We start from the raw sequence: 20024 nt of genomic DNA, 5'->3' as shown, positions 1-20024 counted from the left end.
ATTACAATTTTAAATTCGAGGCTAAGCTCAAACTCAAATTTTATTTTAAAATATTCAGATAAAATCGAGCTCAAACATAAGCAGATTCGAACTTGGCTTAACTCATGCCACCCCTAAGCACAAGTCAAATATTACACTCTTAGTTCATGCACACTTCTACAATTCAAGCAGACACATAAAGATCTCAGGCTTCAAGAAGAAAGGCGAGGTATTAAAGCATTTCTTTTGAGTAGAGGGCGAGACGGCTTCAAAGTTAAGCAAGTTAGCTGAGACCCTTGTACAGTTGATACGTGCACAGGCATGGTTGCAGGGGCGTCCAGATGAAATCTTGAAGTTGATCCATCTGTGTCATTCGAGGAAAAGAACTCCTTCCGGGCTTCTTTAATGGCTTCTCTTGTTGCTCAATGCACTGAGGCTGCTAGAAGTAGTGGTGGTTCTCCACAAGCTGCGAAGGCAAAATAAAAATAATAACTTATTATAATTTAATAACAGTAAAGAATATGCAGGATCAGACCTATTAAACGAAGATAAGGTTTTTCAATCAAAACTATTTATTGATGCTAATCATAATATTCAGTCGAGAAGTAGTGCATTCTCACAAGCACACAAAGAACCCACTTTCTGTTATACTAGTAAAATGGTCATTGTCAATTCAATATATAAATCAACTATGGTTTGCTGGATTCCCTGTGACTTTTTCTTTTCTTTTGGTCATTTTCTTACAACAGGTGTATAAACTAGATCCCCCCGTCTAGTGAGGCTTGAACCCAAGACTTACTCCCTGAAAACCCCCCATGACACCACAGAGATGCAGCTCAAGTCTCGTTTGTAACAATAGTTATCAGACAAAATAGTATTGAATAATTACCACTAACAACAATTAATAAGAAAACATTTACTGTAAATTTATAATAAGTATTGGAAGACAAGAACATGAATGAAGGTGGTAAATTTTGGTTTATTTAAAGATCAGAATGATTTATGATAAATCAACATGCTTGACTCCCTGGTTTATATAAATCAACAAAATGGTTTATTTAAAAATATCTCTTATGAGTTGTCTTGGAATGGTGTCTACTGTTGGGATTTTGTATGTCCATGTTCCTTCAGAAACAACGAGTCCCTCTGAGTTTGTTGAATACTCTTCAAACATAAAAAACCCAAGTCCTTGCATAAAGCCACCTTCAACCTGTAAGAATTTTAATATATTCATGGCCAATATAGAAAAAAGTAACTACAAGAGACCAAGATTATCCATGGGCCAGGCCAACAAGTCAAGTCCACACATCCAACCTGATTTGGGTCATCATCTCATTTATGTGCTGTCAGACCAGTAAATCCAAGGCCTTATTTTCACTCTCCACAAATGGTGCATAATTTAGGAGAAACAGTTTTTAAGGCCTGATCTAAGGCCAATTGATAGATCTGTTAGTCCAAGCCTAATTTCTCTATTCAACAGAATCTTAAATGGTACAATCAGAATGCTTTTCATTTTTATATTCTTTTTTATAAAAATCATATATTATAATCATATTCAGTTTGTTTAACAGAAGCAGGCTCAGTCTTCTCAAACATACTGGGAACTAGTTCATAGGAGTGAATCAGTTTTCATGAAAATTTGCATGTGGCTAATGACATAGCTTGTAAATGGTGTCTAATGTTCCAAGAACTGCCAATGATTTGGCTGATTCCCTGGCTAAAGAGGGGGTGATCCTCCAATCCCTCATCATTAGAGGCCCCCCTCAGTGATTGTATCCTTGTTGACTTCAGGCTTTAATAAAATGCACCCTTATGATCAGTTGCCTGAGAATCCAATTTGTATCACTTGAGGGAGTTTATAATGCTGAGTTCCTTAGCACCAAAATGGATCCTATTGGCAAGATACCCAACTATTGGGTTCTTGTATATATGCCTAACTTTGGGGCCCACTGTTGAAGAAAAGATATGGAAGACTCTTACAGAGCCAGAATTAATATGGTTGAGTTTTACAGTAGTCTCATAGAAGAGTCACAGTTAAAGGTGTTTTAGTTATGTTAGTCGTCTATTTATGTTTAATTATTTAATTATGCTAGGACTTATCTTTAAGTGTTAGAGTTTGGATGTAATTGGACTCTATTACTTTCCTCTATTATAAATAGGGGTTCATGTACTCAGATTATATCAAGTCAATGAAGTTCTTCTCTTTTACATAAATTCAACATAGTATCAGAGCAGGTTATGTGAGTTGACTCGGTCAACCCACAAAGATAATGTGATCATTTTCTGATCTATTATCTCTAGCTATTTAGGTTCGTATCTATTTTTTTTCTTCTTCTCTTTTCAGTCCCAATACCCTTTGTTTGCTTTGCGTTTTCACCTCTATACTAATCTTTTCATTTTGCATATTATATATTGACAGAAAGATATTCGAGTCTACTTATCTAACACAAAATGAATTTTGGCAATCGGAGTTTTATACAAAGGGAAATCGATATTTGATATAGCAAATATTAAATTGTAAGAAAGGTTTGAGCAACAACAAAAAACTTCAACTTTCAAGCCGCTTATGCCATCAAGAACGATACTTTACAAGGAGAATTATATATTCAAAGAAATATCTGTAAGTCTATTTTATTACTTATTCAACCTATTCTCAATCTGAGTTTTCTAGATGGAGATATCGATCTTGGAAGAGTCAATGGTCGCTGGCCAAAGAAGAAAGAGTACTTAGTTCAGCCAAATTATAGATTCCGAAATCTATCAGATTTTTTTTCTCAAAAGAAGTATATTTTATGAACAAAAATTATACCTAGATGAAATGTATTGAATTCTAGTTTCAGAAGGAGAAAATTTCATGTCAATCTCATTTATATTTAAGGAGATATTCGCATTAGAGTCAACAAGGGTTGTGATACAGAATAAAGAGAATCAAGAGATCATAAAAGATTCAAGAACGAATATTTTTATGTCAAATTTGATATCAAATTAAATATATTTGAGTCTAGCTTCTTGATCAACAAACCGTTTATGATTATGAGCTATATTTTTTGAGATATTGATATCAGAAGTATTAAAGCTTCCTTATTCAGGGATGGACTTGTAGCAGATTATTTAATGTCTCCTTATTAAGGACTTTCTTTATTTGGTATGTGTTATTTGCGCAATGGCCCATATCCTTTGTTGCTATTTGTCTCTTTAACTGAGACATTATTATGAAAGGACTTCTCGATTGCTAACTATTGTCAGCATTGGTTATTCTGATGAAGATTTGAATAAAGAACATTATGGCCCCATCATCTTATTTTCCTTTGATTCCCATTATCATGTTATTGTTGTTTGGCAGACTTACTCCTACCGTTCTTTATTTGACTCTCACTTACCCCTTTTTGGCCAAAACCTTTTGAAACATTGCTTTGGTTGGTCCCTTTTATTTATATGGGTGTTTTAAGTCCATTGAGACTTTTTATTAGTACCCGTGGGTCTTTTATCGTCGTCTTATGAATGACAGATATTACCCACTTTAGTGATTATTATCACTATATTTGTTCGAAATCCTTTGAGTTTGGTTTTGACTTATGTTTTATCACCCATTTCTACATTTGAGAGTCAAGTGCTCGGTGTTGAGACACCATTATGGAGGAACTTATTACTACATTTATGTTATTTGGTTCAACCTGGGATCACTGCCATTACCTCCCAACTTGAGGTAGAGTGTTGAAGAGAAGACTCTTACAAGACTCTCACAATAAGAAGTCTCACATAGCTGATGTTAGTAGTCCATTTATGTTGAGTTATTTAATTATACTAGGATTTATCTTTAAGTGTTAGAGTTTGGGTGTAATTGGGCAAAGGTATTTTAATTGTAATTGGACTCTACTACTTTCCTCTATTATAACTAGGGGTTCATGTACTCAAATTATATCAAGTCAATGAAGTTTTTCTTTTTTTCATACATTCAACAACCACCAAAGTATGCACACTCATATCTTCAATATGACCATGTGAACTACACACATGCATACTCAGGACCCATCTATAGATGATGTAACATGGATCAACTAAAGAAGGTAAGCACATACAATGATTTGAAAACTGAGAATTAGAATCATTTCCATGCAGCACCACACTAGTAAATAACTAAAATTGTAATCAGGCAGGACATCCATGGATGCAGCAAAAGAAGGACACTAAAATGAATAGGTTAAGTTGATCTTCCTTACTTGTCCCAAGTCAAGCGCAGGGTTCAGGCTTTGCCCACGGTCATATGTGATATCAGTTCTCAGAATACTAGCAGCACGTGTAAGAAGATCAATCTCCACCTTTGACATCCACAAATTTTGTTAGTTAGTGGCACCATTTAAGCATTCAATGCGCATAAGAGGAACTTTACTCGTTTCAATCAATGACTAAAAACACAAAGAAAAGTAAAAGGAAGAATTAAGAAATGGAACTATTAGTTTCATGGCTAACATGACCAGCATGGTAAAAAATGCCTGTAGGTTCAATTGTAATTCTAAACACGGGACTTTTAAGTTCATGACAAAACTTCTGTTATGTAGCAGCAAACATTTTTTGGGTACTACTACCACTACTACCAGCAATAGTTATTTAACAGGCAAAAGTAAATTCATTGGCGATCCATAACAATATTGCATATGTTGGAAGGTAAAGTGAAGTTTTCTTTTCGCTCTCTCCCTCTCATTCTCTCTCTTCAACCTTTTTTCTTCTTACTTTTCACAGTTTCATATAATAAATTATATATCATTGGACCACGCACGGAACATTTGTTAGGACCATTTGTTTTGCAGACTTTAATATCAAAAGAAAGAGCACCCCAATTGTATTTCTTCAATGAACTAACTATGTTTGAAGGCATTATTGGGCTAATATCTTCAGATATCCCTGCATTGATTAGAATAGAAATATGCAAGGCAGTAATCTTTCCATCAGATCTAAATCCAACATTATAGTTTATCTTCATGGGGTGCCGCCCTCCTGCCATAATCATATCGGTTTGGCGGTCAAGATATGTCCTCACTGGTCTCTGAAGCTTGTATGCAGCAAGTGCACATGCAGTCACAACCTGTCAAGTCGTTTATAGCTAATTATAAAATCTGACAAAACAAGGTTGTTAAAATGAAGGATATATGAGCATCACAGAATTTATTAAAGAAAACATGGCATCCTCAGCCACGAGAAGAGATGTGCAGCAATCCATGGCCCAAAAAACAAATGCTACTGTGCCTCACAATCAATGGAAAATGTGCAGCTTTCTCCTCCAACTATGGTTAAGTGTTGTATTCATTTCAAAGAGAAACAAAGATAAGTAGAGACTGACAGGTATAGCCCTCATAAGCTTTTCCACCAAAAGCTCCCCCAAGCCTCCTAGTAATGACACGAACATTGTGGTAAGGAATGCCAAGGCATGTTGCAATTACACTTTGAATATTCTCGGGACACTGATTTGAACTGTACACAATCATACGATTATCTTCATCTGGTATTGCCAGAGCTGTTTGTGTCTCCAGGTAGAAATGGTACTGCGATCCAAGTTTGACCTGAACTCTCCAAATGACAGGACATCAGGTCTAGAAAATCAAATAGAGGAAGTGTGAGTTTTTCATTTCATTCTTTTTGAGAAGAGAATTCCCAGTCTAAAAAATGGAATCGTTTTGCTATGAGAATCTTGTTTCAAGTACCTCTGAGAGAATCTTGTGTTCTGCTTCTTCCATTCCTTTAGAGAAATCACCAACAGGTTTAGGGCAAAATAAAGGTGGGGTTTCGAAGAAGCTTGACTTTTCAACTGCCTCTTCCATTGTTAAAATTGGTGGCCCAAGGTCCCCTGTGTCATAATCCACTATTGCTTGACTAGCAGCCATATTGGCATATCTCTGTGTTTCTGCAATCTAAACCAGTCATTTGGTAAGCCTCAATTAAGGAGGTGGGAGGAGAAGAGAGAGTCAAAAAGAGATACCAAAAAACCAATCGGCTGGCCAGCATGTAGAGTATGATCATCAGCAAAAAGAGGTTCGCCACCAAACATACTTTTGGAGCCAATATTTGCCCCTGATTTCGGAATATCTTTAGAAGAAATAACAGTAACAACTTTTTTGGATGCAGAAGTAGGCTTCAGCTCAACACCCTTTATAAGGGCAAAAGGTCGTGTGCTGCAAATGAATGCTCCATGAAGGCAGTCTTTTGGAGAAGGAATGTCATCCACATAAACGGCTTCACCTACATTTGAGAAGGGTACATAGACATAATTAGAACATATACAGTACAAAAAAGATCAAAATCATGGTATTTTCAATCATTCTCAATACAAAGTAGGAAGAATTATAACAGAAGTACCAGACGCTTGAATCTCAGCTGCCACTGTCTTAGTCAGTTCACCTACTGGACAATACTCTGTGGTGACTTCCACCACCTGCTTTGATGATGTTAATGAAGCAGATCCCATAAAATGATCATTGTTGGAAGCTTGAGCAATCAACCCACGACTGATGCCATTCTGGCCTCCATTTGGTTCACCATTATCAGCGAGAGTAATAGATTTATTTATCCATGATTGCTTCAAGATGGGGGAAAGAAAAGGAAAAAGAAACGCAACGGCTAAGCTCGGCCTGTAAGCAGGACTAGGTGTACCCTCTTCAGGAATGACTGTAGCTTTAAGTAATCTAATTCCCTCAAGCAAAATATCCACAGTGACATGCTTCCCAGTTAGAAATTCTTCAACTTTTCTTGCTTTAATTGCATGTTTAGTTCCATAAGCACCAAAAGCCAATCTCAAGTTCTGTAAAATGTGATCCCCTGATGTTCCACATGTAGAAATCTGAGCTAAAAAAGCTGCATTAAGATAAGCCAATGCATTTCCTCGTGGTCGTGGAGCTGCTCTATAGGTGTCAAAGAATAATGATTCACCTTCTGGTGATGAATTTCCTAGCACTTCTTGACTGGGGATATAGATGCTTAAGAGTAGAGCCTTTGAATCTCAGGAAGGCCCGTTCAAGAATTCCTCTTGCATATGAGTCACTTTTTCCATGCCCATATAAATAGTTACAGACGAATCAGATGCAAGAAGAGCAGTGGCAATATCTGATGGAAGCTTATCCCTTTGAGCCAAAACTAAATTTCCTCCTATGCTTGCACTATTTCGAACAAATTCTGAGGCAACCTTACTCATGTGATCAGCTATTTTTGTGAAAATGGCGTCTTGTTCTTCCTTCAACACTTAAATCAACCTAGAGATTGTGATCCCTGCACCAACTTCAACTCCAGAGCCATCTCTTCTAATCATTAGCAGCTCAGGTATTTGGGTGAGATCTATATATCTATCACAAATGTCTTGTACCTGGTATATACTAGAGCTTGTGTTACCAACTACCAATTTCACCTTATTGCCATTTTCATTTTCTCTTTCAAGCAGGCAATAAAGTTCTTTAAGACTATTAGGGCTATACCATGTGACATAGGCATCCGATTCAGTATCCTTAGAAGCACAATATCTGATTTCATTCTTTAAAAAGTCAGGGAATGTGCAGACGGCATTGCGATTATATAGTGGTAGTTTACTTACATCTGGTTTCTGGTTCTTTCTCCACAAAGAATTTAAACCCAGATCCTCCATATCAACATTAACTCTTACAAGCATCAAGAATGGGTCTGTAACCTGTGCACCGACAGAGATTTTCTGAAACTGCCATCTCAGCTTCGAACGCTTTAAGCTTGGAAAATCCAGCTGGTGGATCTGGCCGATGGCTTTTGTCAGAGTTAACAAGTTTTGAAAACAGAGACAAAGAAGTGCAGAATCCGCATTGAGAGGCAAAGAAGCCTGAAAATCTTTCATGAATTGAATGGAATCCATCTTTACTGTTTCCAAGTCTCTCAGACGTAGTAACTGAACAGCCATTAATGCTTATAAGTAGAGTGATGCAGGAACTTATGCTAAAATCTTCAACTTGATCAAGCACAGGATCATACTTTGATATAAGAACAACACAAGCTCCACAACCACCTGCCACGTAAATATAATATCTACAATTCAGAATTTACAAATACACATAACAACAGTGAAGACACAAATATCGAGTTTCAAAAGAAACAGTTTGTAAAAACCAGTAGTTCCTCAGTCCGTTGTAAGTTTCCTTCCATGCAATAAAAGCTAATCAATTTTTAAAAAAAAAAGAAGAAAAAAAGTAAAATTGAATCAACCAACCAACCAACTGTTCCCACAAAGAACACGTAGTGATCACGAGATTCACAACTAACAAACCAAGCAAAGTAGAACAAGCTAAAATTCAAGACTGGGCAATCGAATTGTGAGACGTACTTAGCAATAATAAAAGAAGATGAACAAACGCTTAAGCAGACCGGGGAATATACAGCTCCTACCAAACCGATTAAGCAAAATTCAGCATGCACCAAGAAAAAAAGAAGAAAAAAGAGTAAGGAACCGGTCTACACAAACACCTGACTGAGCAAAACTGACAAAATGAAGAGATTACAAAGTAACAATCAAAATACCACGACACGAATTGACGAAACACAAAAAGAAGAAAAGCTGCAATTTTGAAACACACTGACCTTCCTCACACCCAAGTTTGGCTCCTTTAAGTCCTCAGAAACTCCAGCCAAGTAGTAGAAGGGTAGAAGTCCTCGAGCTCGAATCTTTCCCTGTTAACAGCAAAGACCAGTTTTCGTCTCTTCTCCATGGAAGAAACGAAACCAAACGTCCAAGCTTCCTGAGAAACCGAGGAATAGCAATATGTATACCCATTCCATAGCATAACCAAAAGAGTACGACTTTCTCCCTCTGATTCACTGATCCAGATGGAAATTGACAATTTTTTCTTCAAATTTGTGTTGTATCTCTTTTGTTTTTTTTCCCACGACTCAGAATTCAGAAGAAGCCGATCACTGATGACAGTCGTTTCATCATATAGCAGAAACTGCGATCTTGACGCAAATGACACCTCACCCTCCAAATGCGCCAATTTTCTAAAATGTTAAATCATCGTGCTCGTTAGACATTACCGGATTCAGCTCTGCTAATGTCTTTGGATCGATTCAGTCACCCTTGTTATTCAAAATCATTCACTTTTAGTGCTTCTTGATAAATTAATTTATTAAAAATAATTTAAGTCTCTTTTTAACTTGAATATTATTATTAGTATTATTATTATTATTATTAGTCCACTATTTTACAAAAATGTTTAGTAAAAAAAAAAGTTACAAAAGGCTTCGTCATCCTAAGTTATTATTCCAAAGTAGAGTGGGCCCAATTCATCTCTTACCGAGCATGTCAACCTTACATCCAACATACGTGCCCCACTTGATCGTCCGGCTCACATGATCCGATCAGACAGAGATGGCAGACGCCTGAAGAAATTAAGCGCCGGCGGCGGCATCCGGTCCCGGAACATCGGATGGCGCAGATAGTAAAACCCCCCCGCCATTGCCACCATTTTCGGTGGGACCACGTAAAGAACGATGGCAATCATCAAACACATCCCCACGAATATCAGCGTCGCCCGCGGGTCACGCCACGTCACTAGTGCCTGCACCCGCTCCCCCTGCGTCGCCACGTCCCCCAGCACCGCCTGCACCCTCACCCCCAGCGCCCGTAGCTTGTCATACCTCGCACGTGTCACGTCCGACGGCCGGGAGCTCGGCACCGTGTCGAACTCTTCGTCCAGCTCGTCCCGATCGACAGTCTCGATCTGGGACAGCTTCGTGCAAGGCTGAGCCAGCGGGCCCCGCGATCGGCCACGGTAGTTCCACGCTCCGATCCCGAAGACGTAAAAGGCGACGGTCGGGATCACGAGATCAGGATGCCAGACTAAAAGGATCAGTAGCGCGTGGGCCATGAGCGTCGCGGTGGGGTTCCTCCAGGTGCGCGTCTGCTCCACCCAACGCACGAGATCGATGGGGCCCGCGAGTACGTTCACGATGCGGGCCCAGTTCACGCGCACCTTCCGCATGCTGAATGTCTGCGAGTCCGCGTCTAGCAAGTAAAGGGCCACCTCGCGTGGAAGCGGGGGCTCCGATCTTGACAAATGCATGGCCACGATTCTTGCTGCGACGCCTCGTAGTGCCTCCTGGTGTAGCGCCCCGATCGGCTTGATGTAATGCATGCGTGGCAGAATCGGGCGAGTGTACACGTTTAGCACATCCATTGCGGATATTGTTCGCACGAATCGGACGGCTAGATCAATTTCTCCCATTCGCTTGGCCCCACTAGGGAGTAGGAGGAGAAGCGGATACGTACATTTGTACACTCTCCCGTGCTCCAGCGTCGAGATACGTATTCTCACTTTTCCAATGCGGTAATCCAGCCGCGCCGCCGTTTCTTTCGGCTCCTGGGAACCTGGTGGCGGCGCTGCTCGGCTGTCGAAGATGGCCACGGTGAGAACTGTGCATGGATCGTAGACCTGCCACGTGTACTGTTCGTTCCACTTCGGGTTAAGGCAGTCGGCGACGGTGCGCGACCGGACCCACTTCTCGCCGTACTTGGCGACGGCGTACGCGTCCGCCGTTCCTTTTCCGGCCACGGTTTTCACGGGAATCAGGTTCCGGCAGCCGACGATCCCGAGCTCGACGGACCCGATTGCCGGCTTCCAGAGCTGTCTCGCTGTCGGCCGGAAGTCGCTGCTCACGTGCGCCGGCTCGTCCATCACGTGGTACCCTCCATCGAAGCAGACGCGGACGTGCAATCGGCCATTGTAGGCTGCTTGTTTCTTCTCCCCGGGGCTCTCCATGTCTATCCACCGGGAAACCACTTTCCGATCGTCGACTCGCCGCTCGATGCAGGAAAGCGGTGTCTCGGCCACTCCGAAAACGGTTTTCTCCTTGCCGGTGCGGTTCTCGACGGAGAGGATGAGGCTGCTCTCACCGAAGGGCTCCGCCGCGACGAACAGGAGGTCTTCGTTCCAGGAAGGCGCGCCGTTAGCACTGACGGCCGGGCGGGTTTTCTGCACCTGGAAACCTAACTGCGCTCTGATGTGGAAAGACGTGTCCGTTAACGCCGTTATGCTGAGAGGAAAAAAGTCCTGGGCTTCCAAAATGGTGGCCCGCAGGTACCACAGTTTCGGCGAGAGGTAGACCTTGGAGCGGGAGACCTGAGTGCCGGCCGTGTCAGTCTTCCACGCATCAGCGAATGATTCGTCAGCTTGGGTTCCTATCCACGTGGCAACCATGAGATCCCCTCTATGGACCCCTCCGCCTTCCAACCTGTACCATTGTGGGGCAAGGGGACTGTCTGGTGGATCCCTCGTGGGAATCTCCGTGACGTCGAAGCAGACCCCACCGAGGAAATCGGATTCCACGTCGGATTTCTTTCGTGCAGGGTCCCAGACGGAAACTTCTAGCGTGGACGTAGACTCCAGAGCGGTCCCTCCGAAGGCGAAGATCTGGTCCCATTCGTAGACAGAAGCGGCGATTTTCCGGGCGGTTTCCGTTCGTACTTGCCGACCGGAGGAGACAGCGAGCTTGACGAACGGCGTGGAGGCGAAGGGGAGGTACCTCGCCTTCACGACCCTGACGAAGAGATAGTGCATTTTCTCCACGAGGTCGCACGACGACCTCTCGATCATCCCGACACCGGCCATTCTATCCCCCAAATCTCTCTCGAAGGTTTCCGACGGTGGTCGCCTGAAGATTCTCTCTGCGCGGTTGAAGTTTGGTAGTGAATCGACTGGGGAAGTCGGGAACGCTGATGGGTCCCATTTGGATGCTGCTTCTTTTTCCGGATCCGGTGGTGACGGTTGCGGAGGCTCTGATGGGTCCACTGGATTCTTATTCTCAGGTGGTGGGTCGGTTACAGGAGGATTCTCAGGTGGTGGGTCAGTTACAGGAGGATTTTCAGGTGCGGGAGGCGGCGTTGCTTCTGTCGCTTCGGCTGGCGGAGGTGCAGGAGCCTCTGCTGGCTGTTCTGCTTCGGATGGTGGTCGGTTTTCAGTCTGTTCAGACTTTCCCGCGTCGGCTGGCGGCGGTTGAGCTGCTCTTTCAACGACGGGCTCAGAAGCTGCCGGTTGGTCGGATTTGCCAACATCAGAAACAGCCTCTGCGGGCGGATCAGCCGGCGGTGCGGCTTGAGATTCCGGTGCAGGAGTACTTTCAACCTTTCCGCTCGCATCCTCCACTTCAGGAGCCGGCGGAGGAGTTGAGTCCGGTTGCGGTGGTGGTGGCACCTCTTCATCAACGTAAAATATTCTGAACCCGATCTCTCCCTGTATCCAACTGAAGAAGCTCTTCTTCTCCAACGGGAAGTATATCAACGCCTCCTCTCCCTTCCTCACGAACTGCCGCGAGTCGAGCCTGACCCGGCCGAGGAAATTGTTCCTCCGGGTAGGTCCGACTCTCCGGTCATGAAACACGTCCGCTTCCAGCATGTTATCTCCGCTGCTGCTCTCCCCCTCCGCGCTGAACTCCAGCGTCTCGTTCCACGCAGGGTTGAGATCACACCGGACCGTCTGCGTCTTCCGCCGCTGGCCGTTGTAGTCTAGCACGACAAACGGGCTCGACGTACCATGCCCGTCCTTGGGAAGCAGGTTCCTCGCGTCCGCTACTTCCACTATCAGCTTACGCGCTATCGTTGCCATCAATGGCGATTTTTGAACAAGCCCCGAATCAGGGTTTCAGAGTTTCGTTTTTCTCAGGCGAGTTCAAGTCTTCTCTTTCTAACCTAAAACCTCCCTCTGCTTTCCATGGAAGGGAGATGGAGTCATCACTGAGCTTTTGAACGATCTAACGGAGTGGAATTTCTAGTGTAAAGGTTATCACTCAATTATCCCCCGAGCTACACGTTTTGGTGTTCTCCCCAATGAGTTCCATACTCTCGAGTGGACTGCATGGTTTTCTTAAGTGAATAACAATAGGTTTAGAATCCCATGAAAAAGAAAAGAAAATGAGAATTTAACCATTATTATTTTCAAAAATATTTAATGAACGAAAAATTTGATCATTATCTCATTTTTTAAACTATTTTTTGGGATAATAATGATCAAATTCTCATTTTGTTTCTTTGCTAGGGGTTCCAAACAGATCCTAATGGGGTCACGGATGCATACCCCACACAACAGGATCTCATTCAGAACCTTCCCCGCCATTGTTGAAGTGACAAAAGATAAAATTCAACATTGTGATGTTTAGTGCGAAATACTTTTTTGTAATGATCTAAAATTTGACAAACTGAGTCCATGAATTCTTGCTCTTTTTGAGATTAAGCTTACTCATCAACAGCTAATGAAGAAAGTAAGTTTGATGGAGGAGAGGTAAGAAAGGAGAGGTGGGAAGGGGGAGCATCGGAAGAGATGAGAAATGACAAGGAGATTCTTATCTTGGGTATGAAGCAGCCTTGGGAGATTGCTTTCTGCGGCTTTAATTGGTTTCTTTTTCTTTACGGATTGAATAAACCCTAGGCTAGCTTGCTTTCCGTGAGAGAGATTCCTTATCTTTTCTCTCCATTACCAGACATGAGACCAGTGAACGTGTAAAAGACGGAGAAAGAGAAGGGAGGAGGGAGGCGGTGGACTGAGACAGCAATAGAAAACGCAAAAGCAGGTGACATTTTCATCTTTTTTACGCCGACCAAAGCCATTACCTTTAGACTTGTTGGTTAAGGAAATTAAAACACACAATCTAAATAACCTTTTCCCTTTCTTTGTTCACACCCTCCTCTCACGTGATGAGTGGTCCCACATGTGACTAGAACCCTAGCTAGTGTTTTTTTTTTAATTTTTTTTTTTGCATTGTGGTGGTCATCACTGCTTTGATTGAACCCTTGTTAGGGTTTAGATTTGAGTGGTAGAATTTTATCTAGGTTATATTATGAGATGTTAAAAAATAAAAAAAATGAGAATCTTTGAAACAAATAAATTTAAGCCAAAGTGATTGGATCGTATATGAAAAAATAGATTAAAGTCTGTTGGAAGATGGGCCCAAGCCCACACATCCAAGAGATGTGGAAGATGGGTTCAACACCCATAGACCAAGGAGAAGGCCCCAGGCCCGTACAATGATGATATGATGAGTTCTACACAATAAGAAGTCTTACAGAGCCAAAATTATTATGAAAACAAGTTTCATAGAAGAATTTCAGTTTAATGGTGTTTTAGTTATATTAATCTTTTATCTATATTGAGTTATTTAATTATGCTATGACTTATCTTCAAAGTGTTAGAGTTTGGGGTGTAATTGGGACAAAGATAGTTTAATTGTAATTGGACTCTACTACTTTCCTCTATTATAAATAGAGGTTTATGTACTCTGATTACATAAAGTCAATGGAGTATTTCTCTTTTCCATAAATTCAACAAAGTCATTTGTTTAGAGAATCACTTTTCTTTTTCAAAGAAATTGGTCTCTAACTTCTAATCAATTTTTTTCTTTTTTAATAACAATTTTTGTGTGTGTGTGTGTGTGTGTGTGTGTGGAGATTGTGTAGTGCAAAGTAAGAGTTAAATGATTGTCTGATATATAATGGGTTTCCTTATTAAATCTTATGCGCGTTTGGTTTTCCAAAATTGGCTATGTATCAAATATATTACGTGTTATCATGTATTATGTGACATTCATAACATCTCCCACAAAATCTAAGAGGTGTTAGAAACATAGTATGGCAGGTCCTTGTTTATGTTGTTTTAACTATTCTATATACATTTTTTATGAATGAAAGCCCTTCTTTTTTCTTTCTTAAAATGATTTAGAAGTCGAGTGTCTTCCTGTGAGGATGGCGGGAAGTAAATATCTAAATACCCGTTTGGTTTTCTTATTTAAAGTTGTTTAGATTTTTTTTAATAGATTGCATTTTGTGTGCAACTCATTGACAGGAAAAAATAAACTTGATATCATAACCAGGTCAATGTTACTACTTATTTAAAAAAATATAATTAAATAACCCAAGAAAGAAGTTGGATTAATTTCTTATAATACATAATAGTGTATGACACCAAGTAGGCGAAATTTTCAAGTGGCTCACCACTTGAAAATCCCTCATGATCGATTCGTAGGAAATCCCAAGGGTGCCCTATGAAAAAAAATTCACCTAAATCTCGGAAACCATACTCCTCTAATGATTTTACCGTATGTAAAACTTATTTTTAAGCATACATTTTTCCCTAAATGATAATTTTACAAAGTTGATGTAAATTTTTTGTATGTTCTACAACTTTACACTATTTTACAGAAAATGAAAAAAAAAAGGGCTTATGATACAATTTAACCATTCTCAATAATTTTTTTATTTTTATTAAATATATATTGAATTTTAAACTTTTGATTCTTGTGAGACAAATTGAATGTGACAAGGAAAACAACCATTCTCATTTTATAGGGTTTATAATAGCCTTAGTAGTTATATGGTAGAGATCATATGTCAAAGTTGATGAAGCTAACTTGTCTTGTAATAGGAAATAAAGAGTCTCGACTCTATCTCCAGTTATTTTAACATTGACCTAAGCATAATTTTTTAAAAATCAAATTAATTTTTTTTAGATTTTCTCTAAGGTTATATTTGGAACCCATTGAAAAGAAAAGAAAAGAGGAGAAAAAAGTTATTTTTTGTTTTTGGCAACAGAAAATCATCAAGAGAAAAGAAAATGAGAGAGAATCAGATAGAAATTTGAGAGAAAAATTTATTCAACAAAATTTTAAATTTACTAATTTTCTTTTCTTTTTTCTTTTTCATATGTATCCGAACAAGAGAAGCTATATTTTTCTTCCATTTTCTTTCTCATTTTCCATGGGCATCTAAACAAGAAAAAAAAACCCTATTTTTTTTTTCCTTTCTTTTCTTTTCTTTTCTCTTTCTCTTTCTCTTTCTCTTTCTTTTCTTTTCTTTTCTTTTCTCTTTCTCTTTCTCTTCTCTTTCTCTTTCTCTTCTCTTTCTTTTCTTTTCTCTCCACATTCCGTGCTCCAAATACAGCCTAAATGATAGAGTCTGGTTCCAAATTCCAATCATGGGTGACTGGCCGGAATCCAAAGGATTTGCTGGACCAAACTTTAGATCAGATCCCGTTTCTCCTAGTTGGGTTCTATGAATCCAAGAACAGTGAAAAGAAGTGAAAACTTAAATGGAAAGCGAAATGGATTCGTTCTTTGTTCCTTAGAAAAAAGGCCTTCATTCAGTTACTAATGCTCTCGTGTATTATCTGTCTGGGTTTCGTTTGCAGGATTTGCTATACAGAAAGAATCACTACAAATCACAGAAGATTATTCGACCAAAACTTCACAGCTTTTTTCCATCAACTCTGATATCTGAATGCATGCAAGGTTACTAGAACGCAGAGCTGGAGAGAAATTTAGAGTGAGAGAGGGAGGAAGAGCTGGAGAAGGAAAATGAGAGTACGTCACTGGAAAGTGGAGAGAGAGAGAGAGAGAGAGAGAGAGAGAGAGAGATCATACGTTAATGGAAAATGTAGAAGATTCGGCCAGGAATGGAAGGGAAGGTAAACTAAAAACTAGAGGAAAGCAGCAACAAAATGATAAGAAAACTTAAGAAAAGCCTATATCTCCCTTGTAGAGCTCGTCTTCACTTACAAAACGAAGGCAACAACACGGAAACCTGTATCTCAACGAGGAGCACTGCCATTGTTGGAAGCTGCAACTTCCGACAACATTCCGACAGCATTAGCATTGCAACTATATACTCGTGAAACTGCATTTATTCAAGCCTTTCATGTTACGGAAAATGATATCCAATCTGAGAAAATATCCTGTATCATGAGCAAAATCTAAAGTTTTAAAGGCATCTTACCGGATAGACTTGTATGGGTTTTTCAACAATATATCAGTAAACAACTTACAAACGAAACAGAACATTTTGGCTTTCCCAATACCATGTTGAGCCTCGGTAAATCCATGGCATAAGCCCTTTAACTGTAAAATACAACTCAAAAGCATGAAGAAGACATTACGGACAGAATCAGTCACGATCAGACTTGTTTAAGTCAGACACACTGGACGGAGAAATCAGCAGATTGATTAGAAGCTTATTCTATTTTTTCCTTTTAAGCATGTAATTTCTTAGAAACATGATACTTATGTCAAGGATAAGTAGCAAACCCTAAGAGTTCCAGATTAGACAGCAATGAGAGCAGGAGGTCAAGACAGCTTATCAAAAGAAGAGGAAAAGTTTCTGGGTCTGAGTTACTGTTCCCAGTGTTGAAGTTTCATGAACAGAGCAGAGAGAAGCTTAAAATTTTTCTGAAGAAATCTAATGAAAGGGTCGCAATTATATCATATGAACAGTAAGACACCTCCCTCATTGGATATTCTGCGCCAGTATTGAAACCTTAAATCCCAAGGCTGTTCGGCAGTGGCCACTACTCAGAGATAAAAAAACACCCATGATAACAATCAAAAAAGGATTAAAAGGAAGTTTCAAAGCTGCTCGAGTAGTTTGAACAAATCTTGTTTTTAGAATCTGTAACACAAAAATTGCATATGCAGTTGAATCATGAACTTTAGGCTCACGAACTGGAGTGACTGGCATGAATCGACTTGTCTGTTATAACGTAACAACATACCTTTGTTTTGTCTGCAGATGGAAAGTCTGGAGTGAGGAATGAAGCCTGGTCCGAGATCTGTGTATGCAATCCGGAAAAAGGCAAAAGATTAAAGTGATTGAGCAGATCTTGGATCAAACTTCATTCCAAACGCAATCTTTCCTTCTTCTTCCTCTTCTTCTTCCTCCTCCTCTCTCTCTCTCTCTATCCCTGTGTCATGATTCAACAATGAAGGGCACAGAAGGCAAGAAGAAGCACTGAAAGTCTTAGTATCTAGAAATGTTAAATGGGTTTGTTGAGGTTAGGTTTCGAGGTAAAGAAACAATAATAATCAAGAAAAAGCACTTGAGAGACAGGTCATTAGGGAGATATAATAATAAATCTGAAAAAGCTGGTGGGTTATGGGAGTGAAGTTGTCTTCTTCTAAGAGGCCTTTTGATAGGTGACCGTGTGGTAAGCTTTTACAGGTTCTCTGAGGCAAAGAGCACTGAAAATAACGAGTAGTGAAGAAGCGTGGGAGGGGACAAGGGCCTCATTGGCTGTTATTTAATAAGGCCAGGCCTCGAAAGTTATAAAAGCATAACAATAACGATGTTTAGATCCGTTTTCTGAAATGGAAAGTGGGCGGGCCTCTTACTAAGGTGATTGGGACCCATTTAACCTCACTTGAATGGATCTCATTCACCCCAGAAATCAGTGTGTATCATTTCAGAAGTACATTTCTAGCAGATAAGATCTTAATACCAAAGGGAGGTCACTCTTCCCTGTTCAAGGTGAGAAGAAACATGGGACCGAGTTTATTGAAACTAAATTCATGGGACACGTTGAAACTCATGAATCTTCATCGTCCAACAAAGGAAACTCGTTTACATGAGAAAAACAGGTCTTGTTTCTTAAAGGTATAAAAAACTGAGGGATGTACTTTGTGAGCTGTGGAAACTGAGAGGGAAGGAAAAACCATAGAAGTTAAAGCTGGGATGTGTGCAAAATCAAGGACAGGGGCACAATTGCTCAAGGTATAAAAAATTTTAGTTACCTTACTTCCATGCACATGCCTTGTCTTGAACAGCAGAAAATGAGAGAGAACCACCATGGCCATGCACATGTTTTTGTCCTGTGCAGAAGAAAGTGAGAGACAGAGAGAACCACTTGTCTGAGGCTGGTGGGAAAGAGCAGAAAGAGGAAAAGTCTGAAGCAAAAGAACTCCACACTCCATGGTCCAAACTGAGGGATGAAAAAAGAAGAGAAGAAAGCAGTTCTTGACATTTTCTTACATTACAAGAATGCAGTTGGGCGAAGCAAGGTGTTCATTTTCAGGTAGCTCAAATGAAAACTCATAAGAGGAAAAGATATTCCTGGAGAAGAAAAAACGAACTATTTATTTGGTGTTATAAAACCCATCAGGTTTGTGAATTTTCTCAGATAATTTACAGTAGAGATGTTGAAAGAAAAAGCATTTACTGACTGTAAACTACATTGTGATTTTGTGGCGGAAAGTGTGTTGATATATTCTGTTTACAATCTAAACCATTTTGGCCAGAGAAGGAAACTCGAAAAGTTGTAACAATTAAAAACCTTGTTAACTCTCATTGATTTCCTGCGTTATCTGTAAGAAACTAGTACTCAGCAGGAAGAATTTTTGAGTGTTCTTTGGAATAAAAAAGTGACATATTCATGCTTCCGAGTTTGCAAAAACCAGTTTAAGATCAGAAGAGGCATTCCAGTTCCATTTCCATTTTCTCTTTCAGTAGTCCCTCTGGGAAAGTTGTCCTGTCGCCTAAAAAAGAACTCAGGAAAGGGAGGCAAGAAAAAGATTTCTCCTGCATTTCTTCTCTACGACTAGTAAACAAAAGACCCATCTGACAGAACCTTGAGACGAAGAATCCGTGTGCAGATTTTGGATTCATGATCCAGGAGAAGAAGAATACTAAGCGCTAAATCAGTTACAGAAACAGCAAAAGATGATTTTCTTGGAGAGAAGACAAGCGTATGAAGACAGATTGAGAGAGAGAGAGAGAGAGAGAAACAGTAGCTCCTCAGTGCTTCCCTTTTCCCTTTTGATGACTCCAACACTCTGCACTCACATCACCTACAAGAATGATCGTCCGAGTTTGCTGCATCGTTCTTTTCCATTTCATGGGGTTTTCACATCACAACCAAAAACGATTCCCACTCTCGCTCTCTCTCTCTCTCTCTCTCTCTCTCTCTCTCTCTCTTCGATCTCGATCTAATCTGATGGGAAGTGATGGACCCAACAGGCTTTTCCATGGCAAGAAAAAATCGATGACCCAATAATTACACAGACTTCCTCCATCTTTCCTTCCTTTTTGACCCATCATTCCATTGTTATCTGTTCTTTTTCTTCTTCTCGACCTCCTCTCTTATCTTTTCCATGCTATGGTGCCCCTCACTGTACAAATTACAAATCCCACTTTTTTTTTTTCATGGAGGAGAGATTTTTTGTCGAGTGGGCCCACCAGATGCAACTGACACGTATCAAAGGAGCTGTAGTGCGTGGGGTCCAGGTCAGTGCAGCCAGTG

General features: G+C 40.4%; 1 protein-coding gene and 1 pseudogene across 1 annotated transcript; both read right to left on the bottom strand.

The window, feature by feature from the left end:
- Nucleotides 1-86: 86 nt before the first annotated feature.
- LOC137935517 (probable aldehyde oxidase 4) lies at nucleotides 87-8823 on the bottom strand (annotated as a pseudogene).
- Nucleotides 8824-9131: 308 nt separating this feature from the next.
- LOC137934101 (multiple C2 domain and transmembrane region protein 16) lies at nucleotides 9132-12667 on the bottom strand. Its single transcript, XM_068778331.1, has one exon. It carries the CDS (start codon nucleotides 12576-12578, stop codon nucleotides 9324-9326), a length of 3255 nt encoding a protein of 1084 aa, XP_068634432.1. The 5' UTR covers nucleotides 12579-12667; the 3' UTR covers nucleotides 9132-9323.
- Between the last annotated feature and the right edge of the window lie 7357 nt (nucleotides 12668-20024).

This window comes from Aristolochia californica, unplaced genomic scaffold (assembly GCF_029961685.1).
Source record: "Aristolochia californica isolate CCGP_79_NKW_82.1479 unplaced genomic scaffold, dmAriCali1.0.hap1 SCAF_6, whole genome shotgun sequence".
NCBI classification, from domain to species: Eukaryota; Viridiplantae; Streptophyta; class Magnoliopsida; order Piperales; family Aristolochiaceae; genus Aristolochia; species Aristolochia californica.
This window is presented reverse-complemented; position numbering and strand designations above follow the sequence as displayed.